The following is a 25,758-nucleotide window of genomic DNA, read 5'->3' as shown; positions in this document are numbered from 1 at the left end:
TTCATTCATGATTTATTAAACTTATGTGACTCACAAACAATACAATCCATTCATTCACTGACGATGTATTAAACTTATGAGACTCACAAATACAACACAATCCATTCATTCATTGACGATGTATTAAACTTATGAGACTCACAAACACAACACAATCCATTCATTCATTGACGATGTATTAAACTTACAAGACTCACAAACACAACACAATCCATTCATTCATTGATGATGTATTAAACTTATGAGACTCGCAAACACAACAATCCATTCATTCACCCATGATATATTAAACTTGTGAGACTTGTAAACACCACCCAATCCATTCATTCACCCACAATGTACAGTACCTACTGTTGTGTGCCCTGTTTCGGTAGATGTTTTTATTGCATGTAATAAAATGCACATTTGAAAATGTGTGACGTCATCAAGGTTTGTGGGAGTAAGTAAACAAATGTCTGTCATGTCCAGAGACATGATCTCACTGACGGCAGACATTGTTTTACCCAGTTAAATAGTAGTTCAATTCACTATTACAACTGTCCGTTATCTCATTAATTTAGCTCTTTTTTCTGGAGGTGGCTTCATGGATGTATTGTTTTTATCTTCTTGTTTTTCTGTTTTCACTTCTGTCTTCACTTCAACTTTTGCAGGTTCTTCTGAAAGATAGTCAAATAGTCACAATGTATTTTATTTGTCTTTTAAAAACAAAATACAGAAAAACAAATTTGTTTTTAAAAAGAAGCTTAACAAATACTTCTTAAGCAGATATAAGGCTGTTTTAACTTAATTATTTTCAGATTTAACCAGGGCCTAACTCACAAAGCTCTCTTAGACTGTAGGACAATAAAGCATCCTCTTTGCAAGTCTTTTTGCAAGTTGCGAGAGTTAGTGAATTAGGTGCCAGTGCTCTACAACTAATATATCAAAAGTTGTGTTATATGCTGTAATCTCTATGGACTAGAGTATAAAAGGACCCTCTGCATCTAATACATGGGCAACCTAGGGAGACACCACAGCATCGTAGAGGTCTAAAATTAATGAGCTACTCTCGATTCACTAATATCAAAACCTATATTAGCTCGGCCATTTACCTTTCGACCAACCATTCAAAATTGCGCCAAATTCCCTCAATTAAAATTGCGCACCCTTTTCTCTTTGGCATTTAACTGCTCCATTCAAATTCCATAGCACCACCACCACCACCCCCACCCACCTGCTACCGATTTGATCGGGCTGCTGGTGCTCCCTTGCACCTGCCAGTGCAGGCGATCCCTCCTCTCCCCTCCACCCACCTTTCCTGTCATGGACGGAGGAGCCGGCCAAGGCCGGCTCTTGTGCCCACGACAGGTGTGCACTACAACAGCTTGTTCTGAATGTGCACGTAAAACCCTATGACATGACATGACATAATACATGGTTGTAGATTATTTGTTTCTCTCTCTTATTCTGTAGACCAAGTGCTGGCAAATGCAGGGGACAAAATTCTTAAATATTAGGTACAGGGAAGTCTACTAGTGTGATTTTTACCTATAGTCCATCCCATCCTCCTACATAAATGTTTTTTGTGAATCATGGTTTGACATAAGAAGAAAAGTAAACGTGTTTTGGAAATAAAATAAAAAATACTATTTTTGTGTTCAATTTAGAAAATAAACGGCTCGGAAATAAATAATTTGTACTAAATTAAATAGTATGAAGAAAGGCATTCCCTGTGGGAAGGACTATAGTTAGCTTATGGCTCAGTTACATGAATTACATTTGTGTAACAAGTGAGTTACCTAATCCTAACACACTTGTACTATGGTTCTGTATTACAATGACATTCAAAACATAGTTTAAACAAACTGTTAAGATTTTTGGAATACTTTTATTTTTAAACATAACAATTCAAAACAAACTGGTCGAATGAATTTAAATTTGCATAACTGATGCACGAACAGAACGATGATTTGCATGAAATATTGTGCCTTGTGAATGCAGCATAATTATGCTTTCCACAAACTCAGATCCCATAGGCGACAATGCTACATGCAACCTTTCATCAACAAACACACCACTGATATATAGGCTACAATATCTAGTTCTTAAATTGTAAGTGCTAAAGTGCTCGCCTGATGCGTGGTCATTCTAGGATCGCACCACGACTGGTATATCAACTGCCATGGTATGTGCTATCCTGTCTGTGGGATGGTGCATATCAAATATTCCTTGCTACTAAAAGGAAAATATAGTGGGTTTTCTAAGACCGACCATATGTCAAAATTACCAATTGTTTGACATCCAATAGCCAATGATTAATACATCATACTGCTCTAGTGGTGTCGTTAAACAAAACAAACTTTACTTTACTTTTTGTTCTTAAATATAATCAAAGACTGTGCACTGCTTCATTTAGATTAAAAGGAAGCAATTTTGTACACCTTGTTCTGCATAAAACATGTTATACTTGTTTTAATGGCACCCTGGGTCAACAGTATACAATAACAATCCAAATCAAGTTACATAAATTTACTAGCTACATAAAACAACACTTTGTAGTCCTGTTATTTATCTCACCAGTGACAGGTATGGCACTATTCAAAGCTCTATTTAAAGTTGGATACACTTGAACTTTGACCCGGTGACATGCTATTTGGTATATTGTTAAAACATTTAATAGCTGTGGATAAAACAGAATGCCGGTAAAACCAAAGTGATCAATAAAACATATGTGTCTCTATGTAATACAAAGCACACCTTTGGGTTCTGGTTGAGACGGTGCTATAAACTGGGGTGGGTATTTCTTGCCCAGTTCAGCGAGCAACATATCAACTCGCTGTCTCTGGAACAGGGACGATGGTTCTTCTTTCTTCTTTTTCTTCTCTTTGTTTTCTGGTTTGTCTGTGAATGTAAACATTCATCAATCCCTTCTAAGAAGTGAACAAATAAAATAATATATTTAAGTATTTTTCTTTTTATACAAGTATACATCGAAACAACATAGCTGAAAAACAAAAAAAGGAAACTCTCTTACCCGAAAATCTCCCTTCAAAAAACCCCAAATATGACTTACAGCTGAATCAAAAGAAAGATTAACAATATACAATGAAACATCCCCAAACTGGAATTCCATCAAAACCAGATATTTTTGACAGTCCCTTTTAAAATATCACTATATAACAGAACCTCTCTAAACTGGATACCTCTTAATACCAAACTTTTTAGTTTGCTCCATTGGTGTCCGGTTTAGGGGGGGTTTCACTATTTCAAATGATAAATAAAAAAACCCATACAATTTAACATTATAATAATAAATCCCATTTCCTTAATGTTATTTTAGTATTGATTTCCCTTGAAGCATCCATTAGATTTTCTCCTGTTCCAACCACTGCTCCAAGATCACATTTCACAATGACCACTTACCTGACCAAAACAGCTGGTCAGATATGAAAAATATTGTATTAAGGTAGGAAATTGTGCAGGGAAGTGTCTGTACAGTGGTGAACAGTTTTTACTGGGGGGTGGGGTGGGGTGGGAGTCGAGTCATGCTACCCTGGAAAATATATTAGAACAAAAGAAAATTTACTTGAAACAGGGAGGTTTCAAGCCCCAACCCCCTCACCTCAGCATACATGCCTGTAAGGTATCATCAAACATTTATTTCCGAACCCATAGTAAGTACCGGTATAGATAATTTCCATTATGTGTTTATGGGGTTATTATTAAGTACTAACCTTTCTCTTCCTGGTTTTTAAAATCCCACCAGTAACCTTTAGATGGATGGTATTTGGAGAAGGAATGAGCTGCAAAAAAAAGAAGAAAAAAAGAAAAAAGAAGAAGTTTTTAAAATTAACAATCATTACATAAAATTAGCACACTTATACAACTTTTGAAAAAACATAAACACAAAAATATTGAAGTAGCTACCGAACAAAAGGCAATGGCTATATTTCACCTTCAGCAACAGATTTCAACACCCAAGATTAAAAAGCATATTGCTATATAACGTCATTAATGAAATGCATATTACCAGTATGTGTAAAAAGTGCTCAAAGAATTAACAGTGCTTGAAACGGCCTGTGGCCCAGATAATATAATGTGGATGACCTTCTTTAGAGCTATAACCTATGAGCCAATATTAATATTTGTATGCCTGTGGTTCTCTTATCATAATTTGCCAACATCCATTATTACTTTTAGAGCCACCATATTTTTTGGCAAGTTTCGAGCTCTAATTAACTTACCTTCATCAAATGCAGATTGCAAATTGTGTACGGTGTTTAACTGCAAAAAAATATAAAAAAGGACTGAAATTATCTCACATATAATCTTAAAGGTTCATAACAACACATCTAATCTCACTAATTATAACAACACATTTAATCTTACTAATTGTAACAACACATCTAATCTCACTAATTGTAACAACACATCTAATCTCACTAATTGTAACAACACATCTAATCTCACTAATTATAACATCTAATCTCACTAATTATAACAACACATCTAATCTCACTAATTATAACATCTAATCTCATTAATTAAAACACATCTAATCTCATTAATTAAAACAACACATCTCATGTCTCTAATTGAAACAACATCTAATCTCACTAATTATAACATCTAATCTCATTAATTAAAACACATCTAATCTCATTAATTAAAACAACACATCTCATGTCTCTAATTGAAACAACATCTAATCTCATTAATTAAAACACATCTAATCTCATTAATTAAAACAACACATCTCATCTCACTAATTATAACAACACATCTCATGTCTCTAATTGAAACAACACATCTCATGTCTCTAATTGAAACAACACATCTCATGTCTCTAATTAAAACAACACATCTCATCTCACTAATTATTACAACACATCTCATGTCTCTAATTGAAACAACACACCTCATGTCTCTAATTAAAACAACACATCTCATCTCACTAATTATAACAACACATCTCATGTCTCTAATTGAACAACACATCTCATGTCTCTAATTGAAACAACACATCTCATGTCTCTAATTAAAACAACACATCTCATGTCTCTAATTGAAACAACACATCTAATCTCACTAATTATAACACATCTAATCTCACTAATTATAACAACACATCTAATCTCACTAATTGTAACAACACATCTAATCTCATTAATTAAAACAACACATCTCATCTCATTAATTAAAACAACACATCTCATGTCTCTAATTGAAACAACACATCTCATCTCACTAATTATAACACATCTAATCTCACTAATTATAACAACACATCTAATCTCACAAATTGTAACAACACATCTCATGTCTCTAATTAAAACAACACATCTCATGTCTCTAATTGAAACAACACATCTCATGTCTCTAATTGAAACAACACATCTCATGTCTCTAATTAAAACAACACACCTCATGTCTCTAATTAAAACAACACATCTCATCTCACTAATTATAACAACACATCTCATGTCTCTAATTGAAACAACATATCTCATGTCTCTAATTGAAACAACACATCTCATGTCTCTAATTGAAACAACACATCTAATCTCACTAATTATAACACATCTAATCTCACTAATTATAACAACACATCTAATCTCACTAATTGTAATCTCATTAATTAAAACAACACATCTCATCTCATTAATTAAAACAACACATCTCATGTCTCTAATTGAAACAACACATCTCATCTCACTAATTATAACACATCTAATCTCACTAATTATAACAACACATCTAATCTCACAAATTGTAACAACACATCTCATGTCTCTAATTAAAACAACACATCTCATGTCTCTAATTAAAACAACACATCTCATCTCACTAATTATTACAACACATCTCATGTCTCTAATTGAAACAACACACCTCATGTCTCTAATTAAAACAACACATCTCATCTCACTAATTATAACAACACATCTCATGTCTCTAATTGAAACAACACATCTCATGTCTCTAATTGAAACAACACATCTCATGTCTCTAATTAAAACAACACATCTCATGTCTCTAATTGAAACAACACATCTAATCTCACTAATTATAACACATCTAATCTCACTAATTATAACAACACATCTAATCTCACTAATTGTAACAACACATCTAATCTCATTAATTAAAACAACACATCTCATCTCATTAATTAAAACAACACATCTCATGTCTCTAATTGAAACAACACATCTCATCTCACTAATTATAACACATCTAATCTCACAAATTGTAACAACACATCTCATGTCTCTAATTAAAACAACACATCTCATGTCTCTAATTGAAACAACACATCTCATGTCTCTAATTAAAACAACACATCTCATCTCACTAATTATTACAACACATCTCATGTCTCTAATTGAAACAACACACCTCATGTCTCTAATTAAAACAACACATCTCATCTCACTAATTATAACAATACATCTCATGTCTCTAATTGAAACAACACATCTCATGTCTCTAATTAAAACAACACATCTCATGTCTCTAATTGAAACAACACATCTAATCTCACTAATTATAACACATCTAATCTCACTAATTATAACAACACATCTAATCTCACTAATTGTAACAACACATCTAATCTCATTAATTAAAACAACACATCTCATCTCATTAATTAAAACAACACATCTCATGTCTCTAATTGAAACAACACATCTCATCTCATTAATTATAACACATCTAATCTCACTAATTATAACAACACATCTAATCTCACAAATTGTAACAACACATCTCATGTCTCTAATTAAAACAACACATCTCATGTCTCTAATTGAAACAACACATCTCATCTCACTAATTAAAGAAAAACACCGTAATTAATCAAACAGTTCTGTTAGGATCATAAAATTTTGAATTTGTTATGACATTCAGTATACACACTATATCAGATTAGAACAGTCAATTATTTTTACTTTTTAAAAATGTTTTGATTTTGTTGTGGGGGTTTTACAAATTTATTACATGTATTATTATTATTATTTAATTTGTTTTGCATCATGACACTCAAAACATTAGGCTATACTAATCAATATTGTTTTTACACTGAAAAGAGAAAGCAGGAAGTAATATTCTCCACCTCCTCCCCCCCCCCCCCCCAACACACACACCCATGAAGGTCACATTGATAACCAGGATATAGATATACATATACTTCATTGAACATCATGTGTACAAACACATTGTTATAAGACATCCAGGATGTAGTTGTACATGTCTAAGTCAGCTGACCTTGTTGTAAACAAATTTTATTTTTAACTATTACTGCTACATGTTATTGCAGCAATGTGAATTTAATCTGAATGACAAAACCATTATCAGCAATCAAGACCACATTTTAGCACAATGCAGGATCAAAATAGTGGTTGATTCCATGAACACAACGAACTATATTTGTTAAAAAATAATAATCCCTTTTTTTTTTAATAATAAAAAATGTATAATAATAATAATAATAATAGATAAATCTATACCTGTCTGTCCATGATCATGATGATGATGATCAAAAGGACAAATCTGGTCATGTTAAAATTTATAGGCAGAGGGCTGATGTATTGGGGCAAATAGGATATATTTGAACTAATCAAAACTCTTTATCAATATTTCGTACATGAATGGATGGATGGGTGCATGGGTGAATGGATGGGTGCATGGGTGAATGAATGAATGATGGATGGGTGGATGGGTGGATGGATGGATGGATGGATGGGTGGATGGATGGGTGGATGGATGATGGATGGATGGATGGATGGATGGGTGGTTGGATGGGTGGATAGGTGGGTGGGTGGATGGATGGATGGGTGGGTGGGTGGATGAATGGATGGATGGATAGGTGAATGGATGGATGGGTGGGTGAATGGATGGATGGGTGGGTGGGTGAATGGATGGATGGGTGGGTGGGTGAATGGATGGATGGATGATGGGTGGATGATGGGTGGGTAGGTGGGTGAATGGATGGATGGGTGGATGGATGGATACATGGATGGATGGGTGGATGGGTGGATGGATGGATACATGGATGGATGGATGCATGGATGGATGGATGGATGGATGGATGGGGTGTTTAATGACACACCAGCACAAAAATATATTGGCCATTGGGTGACAAACATAGGTAAGTAAGTACATCAATGAATTAATTATCAACATCAATGAAACAAATTCAAAAGTTAAATTAAGACACAGTACAAAGAGCTGTTGGGAAAAAAAAGAATTTATTTTTTTGCAATTTTCACCTGACCCTTGGAAAACACCTACTTTCAAGTTTCTATTTCATATTAAACTCAAACACCTTTTGCAGGTACACCTACTTTCTACTTTCACTTTCATGTTTCATAAAGCTAATTTCACCCATATTTATTCCATGTTTATAAATAACAAATTAATCAACATTATGTTACTCTCCAACTGCCTACATTAAAAAAAATACCCAGAGTAATAAAAAAAAACAAGATACATTCAAGATAATGTACCTTATTTAAAAAAATTTTTTATCTAAAATAGTAAAGTAATTTGTGAGACAAAAATTTCTGAGTTATGAAAACAAAGAAATAATCATTTTAAAATTTGCTGTATCAGTTTATTCCAATATTTTGGTGTCTGATAACATAAAATTTCAGGTTACTTTCAACATGATCTTAAAGATACACCTACAATAAATGTCAAGTGCATGTAGTTCTCTTAACAGACACTGCTTTATCTATTTCCATTACCTGCATAAATCACTCCTTTTCAAAACATGTGTAAACACGGTACTGATTCATGTCAAGACCATTAATGTGTACAGATTTATATACAGGAAATAACTTCCGATGATGTAGTTTGTTTTACAGTATGATTAGCAATAAAAAAAAAAAAAAAAAAAAAATGTCTAGGATTTTGCAGGTTTATGGAAATTATATGGTGAACATTCTCAATGTAACATCTATTTTAATATTAACAAATCAGTCTGTCAATATTGTTGTTAATGGCAGTACTCCATGTGGTGGAATGTAATAGAACATATGTGTTAGTACATTCTATTGTGATATTGACTAAATTTAGTGAGCTACTTGTTAATAAATCTGAAAGCTAACTGACAAAACTTTGTGATATTGACTAATGAGCTACTTGTTAATAAATCTGAAAGCTAACTGACAAAACTTTGTGATATTGGCTAATGAGCTACTTGTTAATAAATCTGAAAGCTAATTGACAAAACTTTGTGATATTGACTAGTGAGCTATACTTGTTAATAAATCTGAAAGCTAACTGACAAAACTTTGTGATATTGACTAGTGAGCTATACTTGTTAATAAATCTGAAAGCTAACTGACAAATTTTTGTGATATTGACTAGTGAGCTATACTTGTTAATAAATCTGAAAGCTAACTGACAAAACTTTGTTGTTGTTACTCTTAGCAGTAGTACGGTACATTTCTTGAAACTATTTTAGGAAAACTGATTTTGAAAAACCAATATAAGCATAAACAAACCTGATTGTATGCCCTATAATACACATGTAGCAGTGAGCAGGATATTTGTTTAGTGGTTTCTTTGGTAAATTTTGATTAGCAACACATGTAATAAATAAAAAAAATTATTAGCTACTACTATGTAACATTTTAGAATTACATAGTAAATCATGACTCGATACTAAATAAAGCATCTCCCCCCCCCCACCACCTCCTTTTTGACCTTTTATTTTAACATATACCTATCTGTTTAATATTTGTTTAATGTTATGTTTGTGCTGGCATGTTGTTTACATGTAAAACAAAAACCCACAAAAAACTGTGATTGTGGGAAAAGTCTTATTGTTGTGGGAAAATTCTTATTATTGTAGGAAAAGTCTTATGGTTGTGGGAAAAGTCTTGTTATTTGTGGAGAAAGTCTTATTGTTGATGGAAAAATCTTATTGTTGATGGAAAAGTCTTATTGTTGAGGGAAAAGTCTTGTTATTGTGGGAAAAGTCTTGCTGTTGTGGGGAAAAGTCTTGGGAAAAGTCTTGTTATTGAATAAAAAAAGTCTTGTTATTGAGGGAAAGTCTTGTTATTGAGGGAAAAGTCTTATTGTTCTTGGGAAAAGTCTTGTTATTGAGGGAAAAGTCTTATTGTTGTGGGGAAAAGTCTTGTTATTGAGGGAAGTCTTGTTATCGTGGAGAACGTCTTATTGTTGACAGAAAGTCTTATTGTTGAGGAAAAAGTCTTGTTATTGTGGGAAAAGTCTTATTGTTGAGAGAAAAGTCTTATTGTTGAGGAAAAAGTCTTGTTATTGTGGGAAAAGTCTTATTGTTGAGAGAAAAGTCTTATTGTTGAGGGAAAAGTCTTGTTATTGTGGGAAAAGTCTTACTGTTGTGGGGAAAAGTCTTACTGTTGAGGGAAAAGTCTTGTTATTGAGGAAAAAGTCTTGTTATTGTGGGAAAAGTCTTGCTGTTGTGGGGGAAAATCTTGGGAAAAGTCTTGTTATTGAGGGAAAAGTCTTGTTATTGAGGGAAAAGTTTTATTGTTGTGGGGAAAGTCTTGTTATTGTGGGAAAAGTTTTATTGTTGACGGAAAAATCTTATTGTTGATGGAAAAGTCTTGTTATTGAGGGAAAAGTATTATTGTTGAGGGAAAAGTCTTGTTATTGAGGGAAAAGTCTTGCTGTTGTGGGGAAAAGTCTTGGGAAAAGTCTTGTTATTGAGGGAAAGTCTTGTTATTGAGGGAAAAGTCTTATTGTTCTTGGGAAAAGTCTTGTTATTGAGGGAAAAGTCTTATTGTTGTGGGGAAAAGTCTTGTTATTGAGGGAAGTCTTGTTATGGTGGAGAACGTCTTATTGTTGACAGAAAGTCTTATTGTTGAGGAAAAAGTCTTGTTATTGTGGGAAAAGTCTTATTGTTGAGAGAAAAGTCTTATTGTTGAGGGAAAAGTCTTGTTATTATGGGAAAAGTCTTACTGTTGTGGGGAAAAGTCTTATTGTTGAGGGAAAAGTCTTGTTATTGAGGAAAAAGTCTTGTTATTGTGGGAAAAGTCTTGCTGTTGTGGGGAAAAGTCTTAAAAAAGTCTTGTTATTGAGGGAAAAGTTTTGTTATTGAGGGAAAGTATGTTATTGAGGGAAAAGTCTTATTGAGGGAAAAGTCTTATTGTTCTTGGGAAAAGTCTGGTTATTGAGGGAAAAGTCTTATTGTTCTTGGGAAAAGTCTTGTTATTGAGGGAAAAGTCTTATTGTTGTGGGGAAAAGTCTTGTTATTGAGGGAAGTCTTGTTATCGTGGAGAACGTCTTATTGTTGACAGAAAGTCTTATTGTTGAGGAAAAAGTCTTGTTATTGTGGGAAAAGTCTTATTGTTGAGAGAAAAGTCTTGTTATTGTGGGAAAAGTCTTATTGTTGAGGGAAAAGTCTTGTTATTGTGGGAAAAGTCTTATAGTTGTGGGGAAAAGTCTTATTGTTGAGGGAAAAGTCTTGTTATTGAGGAAAAAGTCTTGTTACTGTGGGAAAAGTCTTGCTGTTGTGGGGAAAAGTCTTGGGAAAAGTCTTGTTATTGAGGGAAAAGTTTTATTGTTGTGGGGAAAAGTCTTATTGTGGGAAAAGTCTTGTTATTGTGGGAAAAGTCTTGTTATTGTGGGAATTTTTTTATTGTTGACGGAAAAATCTTATTGTTGATGGAAAAGTCTTGTTATTGAGGGAAAAGTATTATTGTTGTGGGGAAAAGTCTTATTGTTGAGGGAAAAGTCTTGTTATTGAGGAAAAAGTCTTGTTATTGTGGGAAAAGTCTTGCTGTTGTGGGGAAAAGTCTTGGGAAAAGTCTTGTTATTGAGGGAAAAGTCTTGTTATTGAGGGAAAGTCTTGTTATTGAGGGAAAAGTCTTATTGTTCTTGGGATAAGTCTTGTTATTGAGGGAAAAGTCTTATTGTTATGGGGAAAAGTCTTGTTATTGAGGGAAGTCTTGTTATGGTGGAGAATGTCTTATTGTTGACAGAAAAGTCTTATTGTTGAGGAAAAAGTCTTGTTATTGTGGGAAAAGTCTTATTGTTGTGGGAAAAGTCTTATTGTTGTGGGAAAAGTCTCGTTATTGTGGGAAAAGTCTTATTGTTGTGGGAAAAGTCTTATTGTTGAAAGAAAAGTCTTATTGTTGAGGGAAAAGTCTTGTTATTGTGGGAAAAGTCTTATTGTTGTGGGGAAAAGTCTTATTGTTGAGGGAAAAGTCTTATTGTTGCGGCTGGAGCGAGAAATAGCCCAATGCGCCCACTGACGGGGATCGATCCCAAACCGACCGTGCATCAAGCAAGCGTTTTACCACTGGGCTACATCCTGACCTCTCTATTTGTATGGATGTAAGCTTATGTATATTGCTTGTTAACATTTGCTGTCACACATGTACCAACGTTGGTGGTCTTTATGTGAATAAAGTTGTTGTTGTAAAAAAAAAAAGAGAAAAAAGTAGTCCATTCACATTTTATTTACTTGTCTGCCCCACAACGATATGTATAACAGATCAAATTAGAGTCAACACTGATATATTTACTTAAGTACACAATGTCACAGTTAACTTAGATAAAAGGTGTGGGTTTTTGGTGGTGAAGAAATATTAGTTAATGCATTATAATCCTGTTATCCATCTATTAACATGCTTGACAGAATAAATATTGTTTAATTTACAATTTTACATTCAAAACAGAATGGAGGGAGAAAACAAAATCGGGAATTATATTTGTACTTATAAAATGCTCAACAACCTATGAGTCAATGCTGATTATCTTGCCTGAGTGAGAAGTGAGCTTAATTAGGGCAATATTAATTCACGAGTGTAAAATAAACAAATATTTCTGAGTAGCAGGTTGAGCATTCCACAAAACATTAATTGTTAAAAAAATATTAAAATGCACTTGTAAGTTAGTCAAGCTGAGAATAAGACTGAAAAGTGACTACTGTGATGTACAGCTCATGATGTCTGCTTCCTCCTCCTAACTCACTGGAATTGATTCTTGGCATTTTTTAAATTGTTTAACAAAACAAGAATTTGAGGCCTAAAATCAGTATTCTCACACTAGTGAATATACTGGCATGAGAAGCTAGACACAGCCCAGCGGTAAAGTGCCTGCTTGATGCACGGTCGGTTTGAGATCGATCCCCCTCAGTGGGCCCATAGGGCTATTTCTCGTTCTAGCCAGTGCACCATGACTGGTATATCAAAGGCCGTGGTATGTACTATCATGTCTGTAGGATGGTGCATATAAAAGATCCCTTGCAGGCCTTGACCGTAAGTTTTTTCAGTGATAGACCACCGGGCTACCAGGTTATAAAATCTAGTAGTCCTCAGTAAAAATTGGTAGCCCCATAATTTGAAGGGAAAAAAACAGAGAAAAAAGAAAGAAAAAACTCAAAATAATTTATTTTTATTTAAACATGTTGTTTTAGGGTGGTTGTTTTTAAAATTATGAGAAATATACTGCTTGCTGCATCAGGAAAAATGTAGCGGGTTTCCTCCGATGACTATGTGTCACAATTAACAAATGTTTGACATCCAATAGCTGATGATTACTCAATGTGCACCAGTGGTGTCGTTAAACAAAACAAACTTCTTCTTTTTTTGTACTGGCATGATGTCAAGTTTGGGAGTCAACATGTCATGAATACATTAATGTCTTTGAAAACCACATCAAAAAACAGTTTTAAGTTTTTGTGTATATCATCTTCTTCTTCTTTTCGTTCGCTTGTTGACTACATGTCGAGGCCAGCAGTGACTATGAATGATACTCTGTAGATCACTTCTTGTACCATACAGCTTAGCTGAGGATGGGCCCCCTCGAGGTAAGGAGCCCGGCGCTGTACCTGCCTGGTGAGTCATCACAGGGCGAGCATCGATCACATCATTATTGTCCAGAAATCTATTCATAATAGTGGTCTATTAGAGTGCGCCGTGCGGCCCAATACCTCTGACTTCAGCACTCGAGGTTTCAGTTAGGATTACCTCACCCTTAGTCCATATCAGTCTAGCCTCTACCCATTGACCAGTCCAGCTTGGGTGTCCCTAACAGAAGCCAAAGCTCCTGCTGGCATAACTCTCTGGGCCACTGAGACATACAAGCCCCCTCACCACGTCAAGGAATGGACTATGAAGGGGTTGTATATTATGACATCACAGCACTAAAAAAACTGACTGAAAATTAATACTCTCCGCATAACCTGACACAAACATGTGTAAGAGGTAGATAACCTATAAAACGTAAGGCAATAAATATCAGATGATGTAAGTAAAGATAATTACTCACCAGTCTTGAGTTGATCACAGAACACAAATCAGGCGCCTGATAGACCACACCCGCAATGATGTAGTAATCAGCGATGGGGGTGGCTACAACAACAAATTATATGAATAAGAATGATGTAGTAATCAGCCATTGGGGTGGCTACAAAAACAAATTATATGAATAAGAATGACATAGCAATCAGCCATTGGGGTGGCTACAACAACAAATTACATCAATAAGAATGACCTAGTAATCAGCCAGTGGGGTTGCTACAACAACAAATTACATGAATAAGAATGATGTAGTAATCAGCCATTGGGGTGGCTACAACAACAAATTATATGAATAAGAATGATGTAGTAATCAGCCATTGGGGTGGCTACAACAAAAAATTATATGAATAAGAATGATGTAGTAATCAGCCATTGGGGTGGCTACAACAACAAATTATATGAATAAGAATGATGTAGTAATCAGCCATTGGGGTGCTACAACAACAAATTACATCAATAAGAATGACCTAGTAATCGGCCATTGGGGTGGCTATAACAACAAATTATATCAATTAGAATCACCTAGTAATCAGCAATTAGGTTGTAACATTATTATGATTTCATAAACAAACAGGTGTGTCTTATTACAGGTGTCTGCTTTACAGTTGACAGCATGATCAAGTTTATCAGGAAGCAAATAGTTTACCTTGTGTTGGGGAATGCCGATACTGTTTTCTGATTACATAAAGAATAGGTTCTTGAACATGCAGCAATATGTACTCATTTCCAACCATGTTACTGGAAAAAAAGGGAGAGAAAAAATAACATAATAATTATGTATATATACCAAAACTTACAATCTCAGTGAGTAACCTTTCTTGTATTTCAAATGTATGTTCAATTTTCAAATGTATTAATACTGTCACCTAATTAAAAACAACAACAAAAACAAAACAAAAACAACAACACTGTCACTAATTTTGAAAACAAAATATCTGTTGGTTTATGTGTATATGCAATGTACCAGGCAGTATTCTGAATGGTTAAAAAAAAAAAAAAAAATCCCAGAACAAACAGAAAGTGCAGAATACAAAAATAAAGCAATTTTTAGGGAGCATTTTGTTTAATATTGTCATAATTTGCACAAGTTCTAAAATTTTAAATAGTTGTTGCTAATAAATTTTCAAATTGATTAATTTTAAACATTGCTAAAAGAAATTTTAAAACAAAATGTTTCCCTTTTTTTCTTCTAAAATATCTGAGATGAATGCTCTACAAATGAACAAAATATTGCTTATTTGTGGTGATTCAGACTGAATATTTATTATATTTTTAAAATTATTATTTTTATTAAAACAAAATTTCCACCTAATGGCTGGTAATAAGAGAACTCACTTGAGCTGGTCCATGCTGAGTCTCTGCATCTTAATCTGTTCATTGTTGCACTTGTTGTCATAAAATGGGTTCGACCGTTCCGAGAAGTAGTCCAAAACATTAGTTTGGTTTATCAGAATCCAGGCACTGTCATGCCAAGAAATACTCAGCTGATCTATGAAAAGAGAAAAAGAGAAAAAAGGAATGTTAATTTAATATCACAACATATATAGAGAATAATACATGAGTGACTGTTAGATACCATTTATCTCACAACGAGTTGTTTTAAAACATATCTAATGAGCGAAAGCAAGTTTGATACATTTTTAAACAACTCATTGTGAGATAAATGGTATCTAATGGACACGAATGTATTATTCTATTTCTTACATATCCTAAAAAAAAACAGGTTTTAAGGAAATTTTAACATCTTTTTTAACTAAAACTTATTTACAGCCGTTCACTTGTAGCAGCTAACTTACATGCCACAGCCACATGATTGCCTGGTTAACTATATGTCACAGTGTAATCGATTTCCACTGTGCTGTTTTTTCATTGGATGTATGGCATTGGTGACCTGGTCATCACCTAGGAGCAGCCAGTCATATGTTTTGAAATTGTTAACACACATACATGTGTAACAATAACTATGTGTTATCGAAAATAATGCATGGTGTTCTCACCAACGGGTATGCAAGAAATGTTTATTATTCACCAGCTTAAAGGTGTAACCAAATAGACAAAGATTTAAAATGTGTTGTGTCTTGAGTAATATTAATTCCATTTGTAGTCAAGCACAACATTTGTCTAGAATATTAAAGAAGAAACCCATTGTCACTTCAGAGGCCACTTCAAATAACAATACCAGATCTTTTTAAATACAACAATTTTCATCGAAAAGACAACACACAACAAGACCTTGGATATGTATTAGTTGTGGAGCACTAGATGGAAAAGGAAAAACACAACAATTTAGGTGTCTCATGTTAATAGTGATGGGTATTGCCAACACTTTTGTATGGCAATATATTGTGATACAGGAACCTGGATTGCGATATGTACCACCACATATTGTGAAGACCAATTCTCAATTATTCAGAATTTATAACGTTCTCTAATTTCATCTACAGTTTGTATAACTTAATAAAATGATACATCAGTCAATCAAAATTTGTTCCAAATAACTTTCAAGCTTTTGTTTCTTTTCTTAAGCTGGTATTTTTTGTTTGAAAATATTATATGCGTGCACTAACACACGTCCAAAATATATAAGTGTAATATACTGATATATGCTAGAAAAATAAAGCAATATGTTTTATTAAAATTTTCTATTGCAGTATACTGATTTACCGGTTATACCGCACATCACTAGATGTTAATACCCACTACACTTGAGACAACTGCTGTACTATTATGGTGCTACACCCACTACAGTCTTCCCTGGGTAATGGGGGTGGAGAACATAGCTCAGTGGTAAAGTACCCATCTGATGCGCAGTAGGTCTAGGATTAATCCTCATTGGAGAGGGGGAGCATTGGGTTATTTTTCATTCCAGCCACTGCTCAACAACTGGTGTAACAAAGGCCATGGTATGTACTGTCCTGTCTGTGGGATGTTGCATAGATTTGTGCATTATCGATCCCCGCTGATGGGCCCAATGGGCTATTTTTTGTTCCAGCCAGTGCACCACGACTGGTATATCAAAGGCTGTGGTATGTGCTATCCTGTCTGTGGGATGGTGCATATAAAAGATCCCTGGATACTTCTCTCTATGACTATATGTCAACTTTACTAAATGTTTGACATACAATAGCCAACAATTAATAATCAATGTGATCTAGTGGTGTCGTTAAACAAAACAAACTTTATTATTTATATTTGTGCAAATACAAGATCCCTTGCTGCTAATGGGAAAGAATAGTCCATTGCATGGTGTGGTCCGTAACCATATGTCCGACACTATATAAATGTAATTAAAATGTGTTGAGTGCATCATTAAATAAAACATTCTTTCATTCCTTCTTAGGATATTGGAATAGACTTTCATTTTTTAAGAAAAAACATGTCAAAACCTGCAAATAACTGTGGGCTTCTTCAATTCTTTTAAATTTAATACCAATAATAGTTAATTTGGCAAAATGTTCTACACATCCTGAATTAGTCCTGTTTATGTAGACATTGTCACAAATAGAGCAGCACATAACAACACCTTTGATATACCAGTCATGAAACATTATTTAATGTGTAACCGAATGGGTATCGATCCTATCACCTAACACAAGTATTCTATCATTGAACTAAACCCTGACCCCTACAGTCAAAAGAACAACTTGATATAGATATTATAAAGTTAAAAAATAACTAACAGTGTTAGTAACACATCATTAATTTCACCAATCTTTGTCAAAAATAGGGTTTTTTCACTGGCAAATTAATAAAGTTTCTTTTGTTTAACGACATCACTAGAGCACTTTGATTTATTATCATTGGCTGTTGGATGTCAAACATTAGGTCCTTTTGACATAAAGTCTTAGAGAGAAAATTAGGCAAAATAATAATGTCAAAAATTGAACACTTGGATGACAACTTATTTTTGAAAAGAACAACATATACCACAGTATTGTTGAGTAAAAATGGACCTGACAAAATACTCCCATTTCTACTCTTTCAGATCTAAAAACTGAAAGTTTATTTTGTTTAATGACACCACTGGAGCACATCAATTAAGGAAAACAGATACCATGGCCTTTGTCCAGTTGTGGTGCATTGGTTGGAACAAGAAAAAACCCAATCAGCTGAATGGATCCGCCGAGGTGGTTTGATCTTGCAATGCCAGCACCTCAAACGAGCAATCAACCGACTGAGCTAAATCCTGCCTTGATCTAAAAACCGGGTCATGTGAAATAATTGCTTGTGACCACTGGCCATCCACACTGACTGATGAAATATTCAAAGCTAATTTGTTTAATTTCAAATACCAAGATCATTTTGGTTCTTTATTGTATCCAAACACAATGTGCTATATCATGATATCATGTAAATATAATGTAAGTAACCATGGAAGTGCCCTACTAATACAGATATGTAATCAACAATGACTTCTTTTATTTTGTAAAACATTAGCAGCATACATGGATTTTCACAGTAACCCTATTTCCACTTTAAAATTACACGAGACTTTTTATTACAAAACAGGGAGATGCAGATACTAGTAAATGATTTAACCTAGTATCAAAAATGTACTTGCATGATTATTATTATCTATTAATAGAGCAGTTTGAAAAACATGTAAACTAAGAAACCCATCCCAGTCGATGTTTTCGATGTTTTCGTGGCAATGACCTAAATATGTAGGCATACATGTATGTACGTCACCTAACTTTGTGAAAAACAAGTTCTGAGTGAAGTAAACAAGTTCTGAGTGAAGTAAACAAGTTCTGAGTGAAGTAAACAAGTTCTGAGTGAAGTAAACAAGTTCTGAGTGAAGTAAACAAGTACTGAGCATTTACCAGTACCTATACACAGTACATGTATACCGCAAATCGTGACATGTTTGCTAAAAAAACAAACACTAAAAAACAAACAAAAAACCCCACCAACAAACAAACTCCATGCTAAATATACTTTGTATATTATATATCGGGTGGCCAAAAAAACAACAAAAAACAAACATAACCCTACAGTACATGGTATTAAAAAACGTATGGGGACTGAAACTCTGATATTTGACACACATTACCATATGGATATTTGCCACCTTCAGTGAAAATTTGAGGCCCATAGCATGATAGGTGAAATATTGTTAAAATAGCAACAGATTCATAATTGTAAGCAAAACAAATTGACGCTCATAGCACTTATTGACCCCTTTGTCTGGTATCACATTTTTTTACTTGCAATTTTGAATCTGTTATCTTAATAATATTTTACCTATGGGCCTACAATTTTCACTGAATGTGACAAATATCCATATAGTAATGGGTGTGAAATACATAAGTTATAGTCCATATGCTTTTTATATAATTCCATATTCAGTAGGGTTTTCAGGTGTTTGGGTGGGGTTTTTTTGTGGGGGTTTTTTTTTTGGGGGGGGGGGGGGGCACCCAATATATATAGCAGACCATTGCTGCTTTTTTGTTGCTAGAAGCTGTGTGCTGGTCTCCCCCCTCTGCATGACGTCTTTCAACTAGGTGTCAAGATAAATATATATTATGTTAGATGTCCATCAAATACAAGTAGGCATAGTTTACAATGTGCTATGGTATCATTAATCAAATGGTGCATTCCTTCTTTAAATTACAACAAACAAACAAACAATGTCACACACTCACAAACATGTTTTGATATATTCTATCTGAAATTTTTAAACTCACTTTGGATGGCATTAGTGTGCTCTATATTTAGCTTATGCATCACTGGTATACCCCAGGTATGTAGTGTACACATATGTGTATATCACCGTATCATTCAGTCTGCCAATCAAATAATCAAGATGATAAAAATCACATCAACAAAAGGTTGTCTGGTTAAAATTAAGACTGGGAATTAAGATCAAGGGTGTATTTATACAATTCCATAGAGATGTACAAGTTTTTTGTTCAGACAAGTTATTAAATCAAACTGATTAACATGTATATTAAATTTTAAGTAAATATAACAATCCTAAAAAAGAAGAAAATAAGCTATTAAAAAATATTAATCAGTGAACCAAGTGTTGTAATTATCATCATTTTTGATAGCTAATACAGTAATAGCTGCCAATACAAACAGAGGACTGGGAAGGATTTTGGCTGTGATTCACCAAATGAACAACTGCAATTTTAAGTTGATCATGTCAAATTTATGTCATTTTAATTTTCCAAAAAGTTATATCAAAAATCTCTTTTTACTACCTACAGCAATTTTAAACCAGTAATGTTTGCAACAAATAAACACAAAATAAAATAAAATAAAAAATGTATACACCTGGTGACATTATCTGCTAGTCTATAATATTTGTACATTTGAAATATGTCTACATACAGTAAAATAACCTTTCAGTCATGTTTATTTGCTGCAAAAGTCAATTTATTGAAAAATGCCATAGTTTATGGGTTTGATTTTTTTTTTTAATTCAACACTGTACAGGGGTTGAAATTTAATTTTTTGTACCACTATCCCAAAGGAATAGTGAATTCAAAAAAACACTATTCCATCTAAAAATGTACTATCCCTTCAATTATTAATGTACCACTAGTTTTCCTGACTGTGCTATGTCGCCCTGTACAACATTGCATAATGAACATTTGTTTATATATTAGCCTACGCATTACTGCGTACTAGCTGGAATTACAAACGAACTCACTCCAAACATTAGTCTCAATCAAAAAGACGTTTATTTTGTACCAATAAGTGCATGAGAAAGGTCTTAATTAGTAGCGCGAGGATTTGTTCTGCAGAAAAATGTAGCTGAAGAAAAAGCGTAAGCGGAATAGTCGCAGGCGATTTTCGGTATTCCGTGCTTTATTTTCACTTTCATGACGGAATATTAGAAGAATTGTTTTACTATTCCGTTTTGAAATTTACTATTTGTGGAATAGCGTAAAATTCAACCCCTGCTGTATTTCATGTACTTTGACAAAGTTTAAACAGCAGTTCTCTTACTATAATTTTTCAAAAAATTCTAAAATGTATCCATTAATTTCCAAGATTTCAGGGTACATAATTTTACCCTTTATATCCTCTGGCAGAAACCCTGACTGCATGCCAGCACACAAATATACAGTGTATTTTAACAATCACAAAATGTGATTTAAAGATGAATTTGGCCAAAAAGCTCATTCCAAAACTGTGTGTTGTTTGTATACATTTAGAAAACATTTTTTGGTTAACTAAATGTTACTTGAATTTGGCTACAGACTTCTTGATCAAATTTGTCAAATTGATATTAATTTTGGGTGTCCAGCTTAAAGCCTAAGGAACATTTATGTTACATATTAAAAAAGTTAGTTAACTACCGGTAAATGTATGTTAACACATATATTACTACTATAGTACCTCTAGAAATAGACATGAAAATACCCCTAATATATGAATAAGCTTTCTATTATTAGAATGTAATACTAAGACTATATGGGACATCCCACCGTGGACATGCTCATTTCTCCACAGGAGTCACAGAGGGTTGTCAACCAGCATAAAAGAGCAACCATAACCCTAAAGTTGAGTTGTGCTTCACATGTTAAAATGTATGAATAGGTACATGTGTGTACATAATATTTGCAAATATTATAATGAACATTTGGAGAAATGAACTTTTTGAGTGTACATATATTACTGATAATCTGGATACTCCCTGGTAAGTGAACATTGAACATTTCTGATTCAAAATATGGAAATATTACTTGATTTATGTTTAAAAAAACAAAACAAAAACAAAACAACAACAACTATTTTGTATCTTTATTTTAGGGAATATTGATTTGCATTTAAAGACACTACATAATAACCCTAGGTGTACAATGTTTTCTGATTTGTCAATGCAGATTTGTGAATGTGTATGTGTGTGTGTGTGTGTGTGTGTGTGTGTGTGAGGGGTTCTCACAAATTTAAGGTGGGTTTTTTGGTGACATGCTACAATACAAAGGATTAATTATATTTCATCCTGTAACCACTGTTTATATCGACCAATTATAGTACTAGTCGCCAGCAGGACCATTTGAAGAAAAATCTTACTGGCCCTTCTGAAAGATTTTTTGTTCGGTTTTCATAGGTACATTGTAACAATTAAATGTACTGAATAAACAGATTCGATCTATGTAGTGTTCAGATTTGAGGACATATAGGGGTGAATTAATTTAGTGTTCAATCATGGCACTGTGGAAAAAGTTTGGATATGATTGACCTCTAAAATAAACGGATAATGGATACATAAATGAATAAATCTGATTTATTTACAATATAAAAATCTGGGGAAAATAACCATAGGAATCGACCAAGGGCAAAACGACTCAAGTAAATTGATAATAAAGACAAAACGACCTGTTACCAAAAATAATAACAGGTAGATTAGCTAGAATAGCAGAAAGAGTTCCACTCATTCCCCCCCTTTTACTGAATTTGTGTGGAAATATTGAATTATGAAATAAGAACATTTCATAAGGAACAGACCCTAGTTTTTAAACACTAAGGCATATTTTTCACTATTAGAGCAGTTTATGATCACTGAAATCAAACATTAAATACTGTATTGCTTAGATTATCCATTTCTGTACAACTGAAGTTTTTCTGGTCATCCTAGTGTTTCGAACACCACGAAATGCATTTTTCATATTTTTAAAAATGCATGTGTGTCCAAGAAGTAATGGCTATAGATTGCAGTTTAGTCTATTTTTATGGCTATTTCAACGTGACAAACTTTTGTTACATCTTTGTAAATTAACCAAACTTAGTGTACATTTTTACGGGTTTAAAAACTAGTTATCGTCAATGTCCCTAACTGCGTTATGCTTCCAATTCCATTCACTTTGTTTTCTCGTGCACGGTTTGCACAATTAACATCTGATTTGTTGTCATCGGCATGTCCTTCATTTATGAGGTTTTTCTTCACAGTTCTAGTACATTTTCATAAACAATAAAGTTCAAACAAGTAAGTATCTAAATACAAAACTTTACAAGCCCCTAAAACCATTAATTTTAGTAAGTCATTTTTGTTTATTCCTTAAAATTACCGATATCGGGTCCACATGACTCGTAGAAATTGCCTTAAAATGGAGAAAGATGAATTAATATTCGGTGCGTGTCACATGACCTCACACATGCCAGATCAACAAGGTCAAAGCATTTAATTTTTACAATTTTTAAGACCCCTGTTGTTAGAATTTGTTTTCAATTATTATATTCGATTTGCAAAAGGTATGCTACATTTTTGTGCCTCTATTGTAGTGAATAGTATTCATAATCCATTCATAACAATTGTAAATAATTTTGAGTGTATAATACTATAAATTGTGTTAATTATGAATCAATTCATTAAAATTTTTATATTTTACAAACTATTCACTGGTATTATAAGTGTAATGCCTATCAGTATTGACATCAAATGTTAGCGATGTGTGTTGATAAAACGTGGACTGGACCAAAATGCTTGACAAATTGAATTTTTCCTTTTAAAACTGTGTATAGTTAAGAAACATATTTTTTCATGTAGTGATAGTGTTTTCCCTAGCTTGTTTTAGCATGGTGCAGCACCATGCCTCAATAGTCTAGTACCATGCCTCAATAGTCTAGCACCATCTTGCCTTAATCAGCACCATGCTGCCCTGAGATTAAACAAGCCTTTTTCACTAATTAATTCTAAAATTGCCTTTATAAAACACCCAAAAATGTATTATTAATTAATAAAATATGCCTTTTATATCTTTTGCCATTCATTTATTAAAGCAAACGCATAAATTACTTTAATGTTTATTTTAATTAATTTTTGTGTATTTTTAATGAAAAACAAGTGCCCCGAAAATGGTAAAAATGCCCCAAAATGTTTGGTCTATCATGCCTTGCCTAATTTCTAGGGAAATCACTAAGTGGCCTTAAAAATGGAAAATGACGAACTGCACATGCGCGTTACAATACCTTTTGCAAACGCATGCTCCTGAACACAGTTAGAAACGTCGCACTCTTTCCTGTATACCAGAGGCCCGAGAGGGTGTTTCACTTTTGTTTACTAGAATGGATTTGTTTTACATTGTGGATTTTTTATGTTAATTGATTGCAATCTATTTTGTTTCACATATCGTAGCTGAAAAATGTTGAATAATATTTCCGTAAATATCGTATTCATGTTTTTGTCGTTAGTTGAACGCAGTTTGGGACTTGATGGTACTAGCATCTGTCCCTTTAAGTTTAATTATGTTGGTATTTTTAAATGAAACACTAATCTAACCCTATATAATTCATAACATAAAACTAAAAAAATATTTTTTATTTTTTAATTTTTTTTAACTAAACATTTGATATGTGGGGACGGGAGGAATTATTTTCAATAATTGTGGATGTCAACGCCAACGGGTTAGGCCTACTGAATCACTGCGAAAATAAAACAAGGAACAATAACATTTTGTTGATCTCTTTTGACCGCAGCATAATTAAATAATACTGTAGAATGCACTTACCGGTAGAACACTTGTCCATTATCCTCCCGTAGTAAAAGTTTCCTTTAGTGTCCTTGTAAAACTGTATTTTTATGAAACTGAAACAGACAGAAACAGTGAGTTTCACAAAAGCACAAAACAGTAGGTCATGGGGAAATACCAGTTATGACGTCACTATTGAAGGGAATTCCAACACCAAAAACTCCTTAGATCTCAACCCACCTTTTTGATTACTAGTATTATTCTGTGAAAAATGGTACCTACGAAGAGACACTGTCTTTTGCCAGCTGCAATAATTTGTAAGTAAAGATATTTTATGTATTTGTCTTCTTCTTTTTTAAAGTCAATGGATTTTTTTTATTATTATTATTTTTTATTTAAATTTAATTATTGAAGATGAATAATTGAAACATGTAAAAGGATATTATGGATATTATTTCTTAAAATGTTTTATTATTATTATTATTATTTTTTTTTTTTTTGGTTGTTAACTGTAGTGTGTCTGTAAGCAAGCTGTCCCTACTTGATAAATACATGGAAGCAAGAACTCTGTGTTGCATTATGATTATACATAACATAATGATTAAGCATAACATAAAAAAAACCCAACATTTTATGGTTGGTGGTTTAAACAAATAATCAGGCACAATAATAATTATAGTCTTTTCCAAAAAGGGCACATTAAACTAAAAAGAACACTTTGTAATTTATTTATTTATTTATTTGGGGGTGGGGTGGGGTGGGGTTGGTGGGTGAAGTAAGTGGCCCCTTAAATTGTACCCCTACTTATTACAGCACTGTAGATAGATTCTTTGATAGAAATTATTGCTATTCTGGGTATTCAGTTAGTTAATTTTACATGTTATATATGAAATTTAGGAAACAAGTTGCTGTTTTATTTACTGAATGTAAAGTGCTTACAATCCCCTCGTGAAAATTGTTTTGTCAGTTACATTTATGTCAATGCATCGGCAGCTTAATGGGTTAAATCATATCAAAGTCATCACAAATAGGGTTGTATTTACAGTGGTATAGGT

At 33.4% G+C, this 25,758-nt stretch overlaps 2 protein-coding genes across 3 annotated transcripts in view; one reads left to right on the top strand and one right to left on the bottom strand.

Annotated features, from left to right (window-relative positions):
* LOC121371054 (mediator of RNA polymerase II transcription subunit 6-like) lies at positions 1-25,299 on the bottom strand. 2 transcript variants are annotated; one of them, XM_041496675.1, is made up of 8 exons: positions 24,743-25,299; positions 15,615-15,768; positions 14,926-15,017; positions 14,248-14,330; positions 4,224-4,263; positions 3,714-3,782; positions 2,737-2,909; positions 1-656 (listed from the first exon to the last, which is right to left on the bottom strand). In XM_041496675.1, the coding sequence occupies exons 1-7, from the start codon at positions 24,759-24,761 to the stop codon at positions 2,761-2,763; spliced, it is 606 nt and encodes a 201-aa protein (XP_041352609.1). In that variant the 5' UTR covers positions 24,762-25,299; the 3' UTR covers positions 1-656; positions 2,737-2,760. The 2 variants fall into 2 exon arrangements, with proteins under 2 accessions (XP_041352609.1, XP_041352608.1); XM_041496674.1 differs by having other exon boundaries at positions 2,737-2,880; positions 24,743-24,892.
* LOC121371053 overlaps positions 21,756-25,758 on the top strand; it is a 25,660-nt gene continuing 21,657 nt past the window's right edge. Inside the window, exon 1 of the mRNA XM_041496672.1 lies at positions 21,756-21,930. Coding sequence (XP_041352606.1) covers positions 21,882-21,930 — 49 coding nt within the window. The 5' untranslated portion in view covers positions 21,756-21,881. The remainder of the gene's footprint in view (positions 21,931-25,758) is intronic.

The sequence above is a fragment of the Gigantopelta aegis genome, chromosome 4 (genome assembly GCF_016097555.1).
Source record: "Gigantopelta aegis isolate Gae_Host chromosome 4, Gae_host_genome, whole genome shotgun sequence".
Taxonomy (NCBI): domain Eukaryota; kingdom Metazoa; phylum Mollusca; class Gastropoda; order Neomphalida; family Peltospiridae; genus Gigantopelta; species Gigantopelta aegis.
Note: the sequence above shows the minus strand (reverse complement) of the source record. Positions and strands in the feature narration are given on the sequence as shown.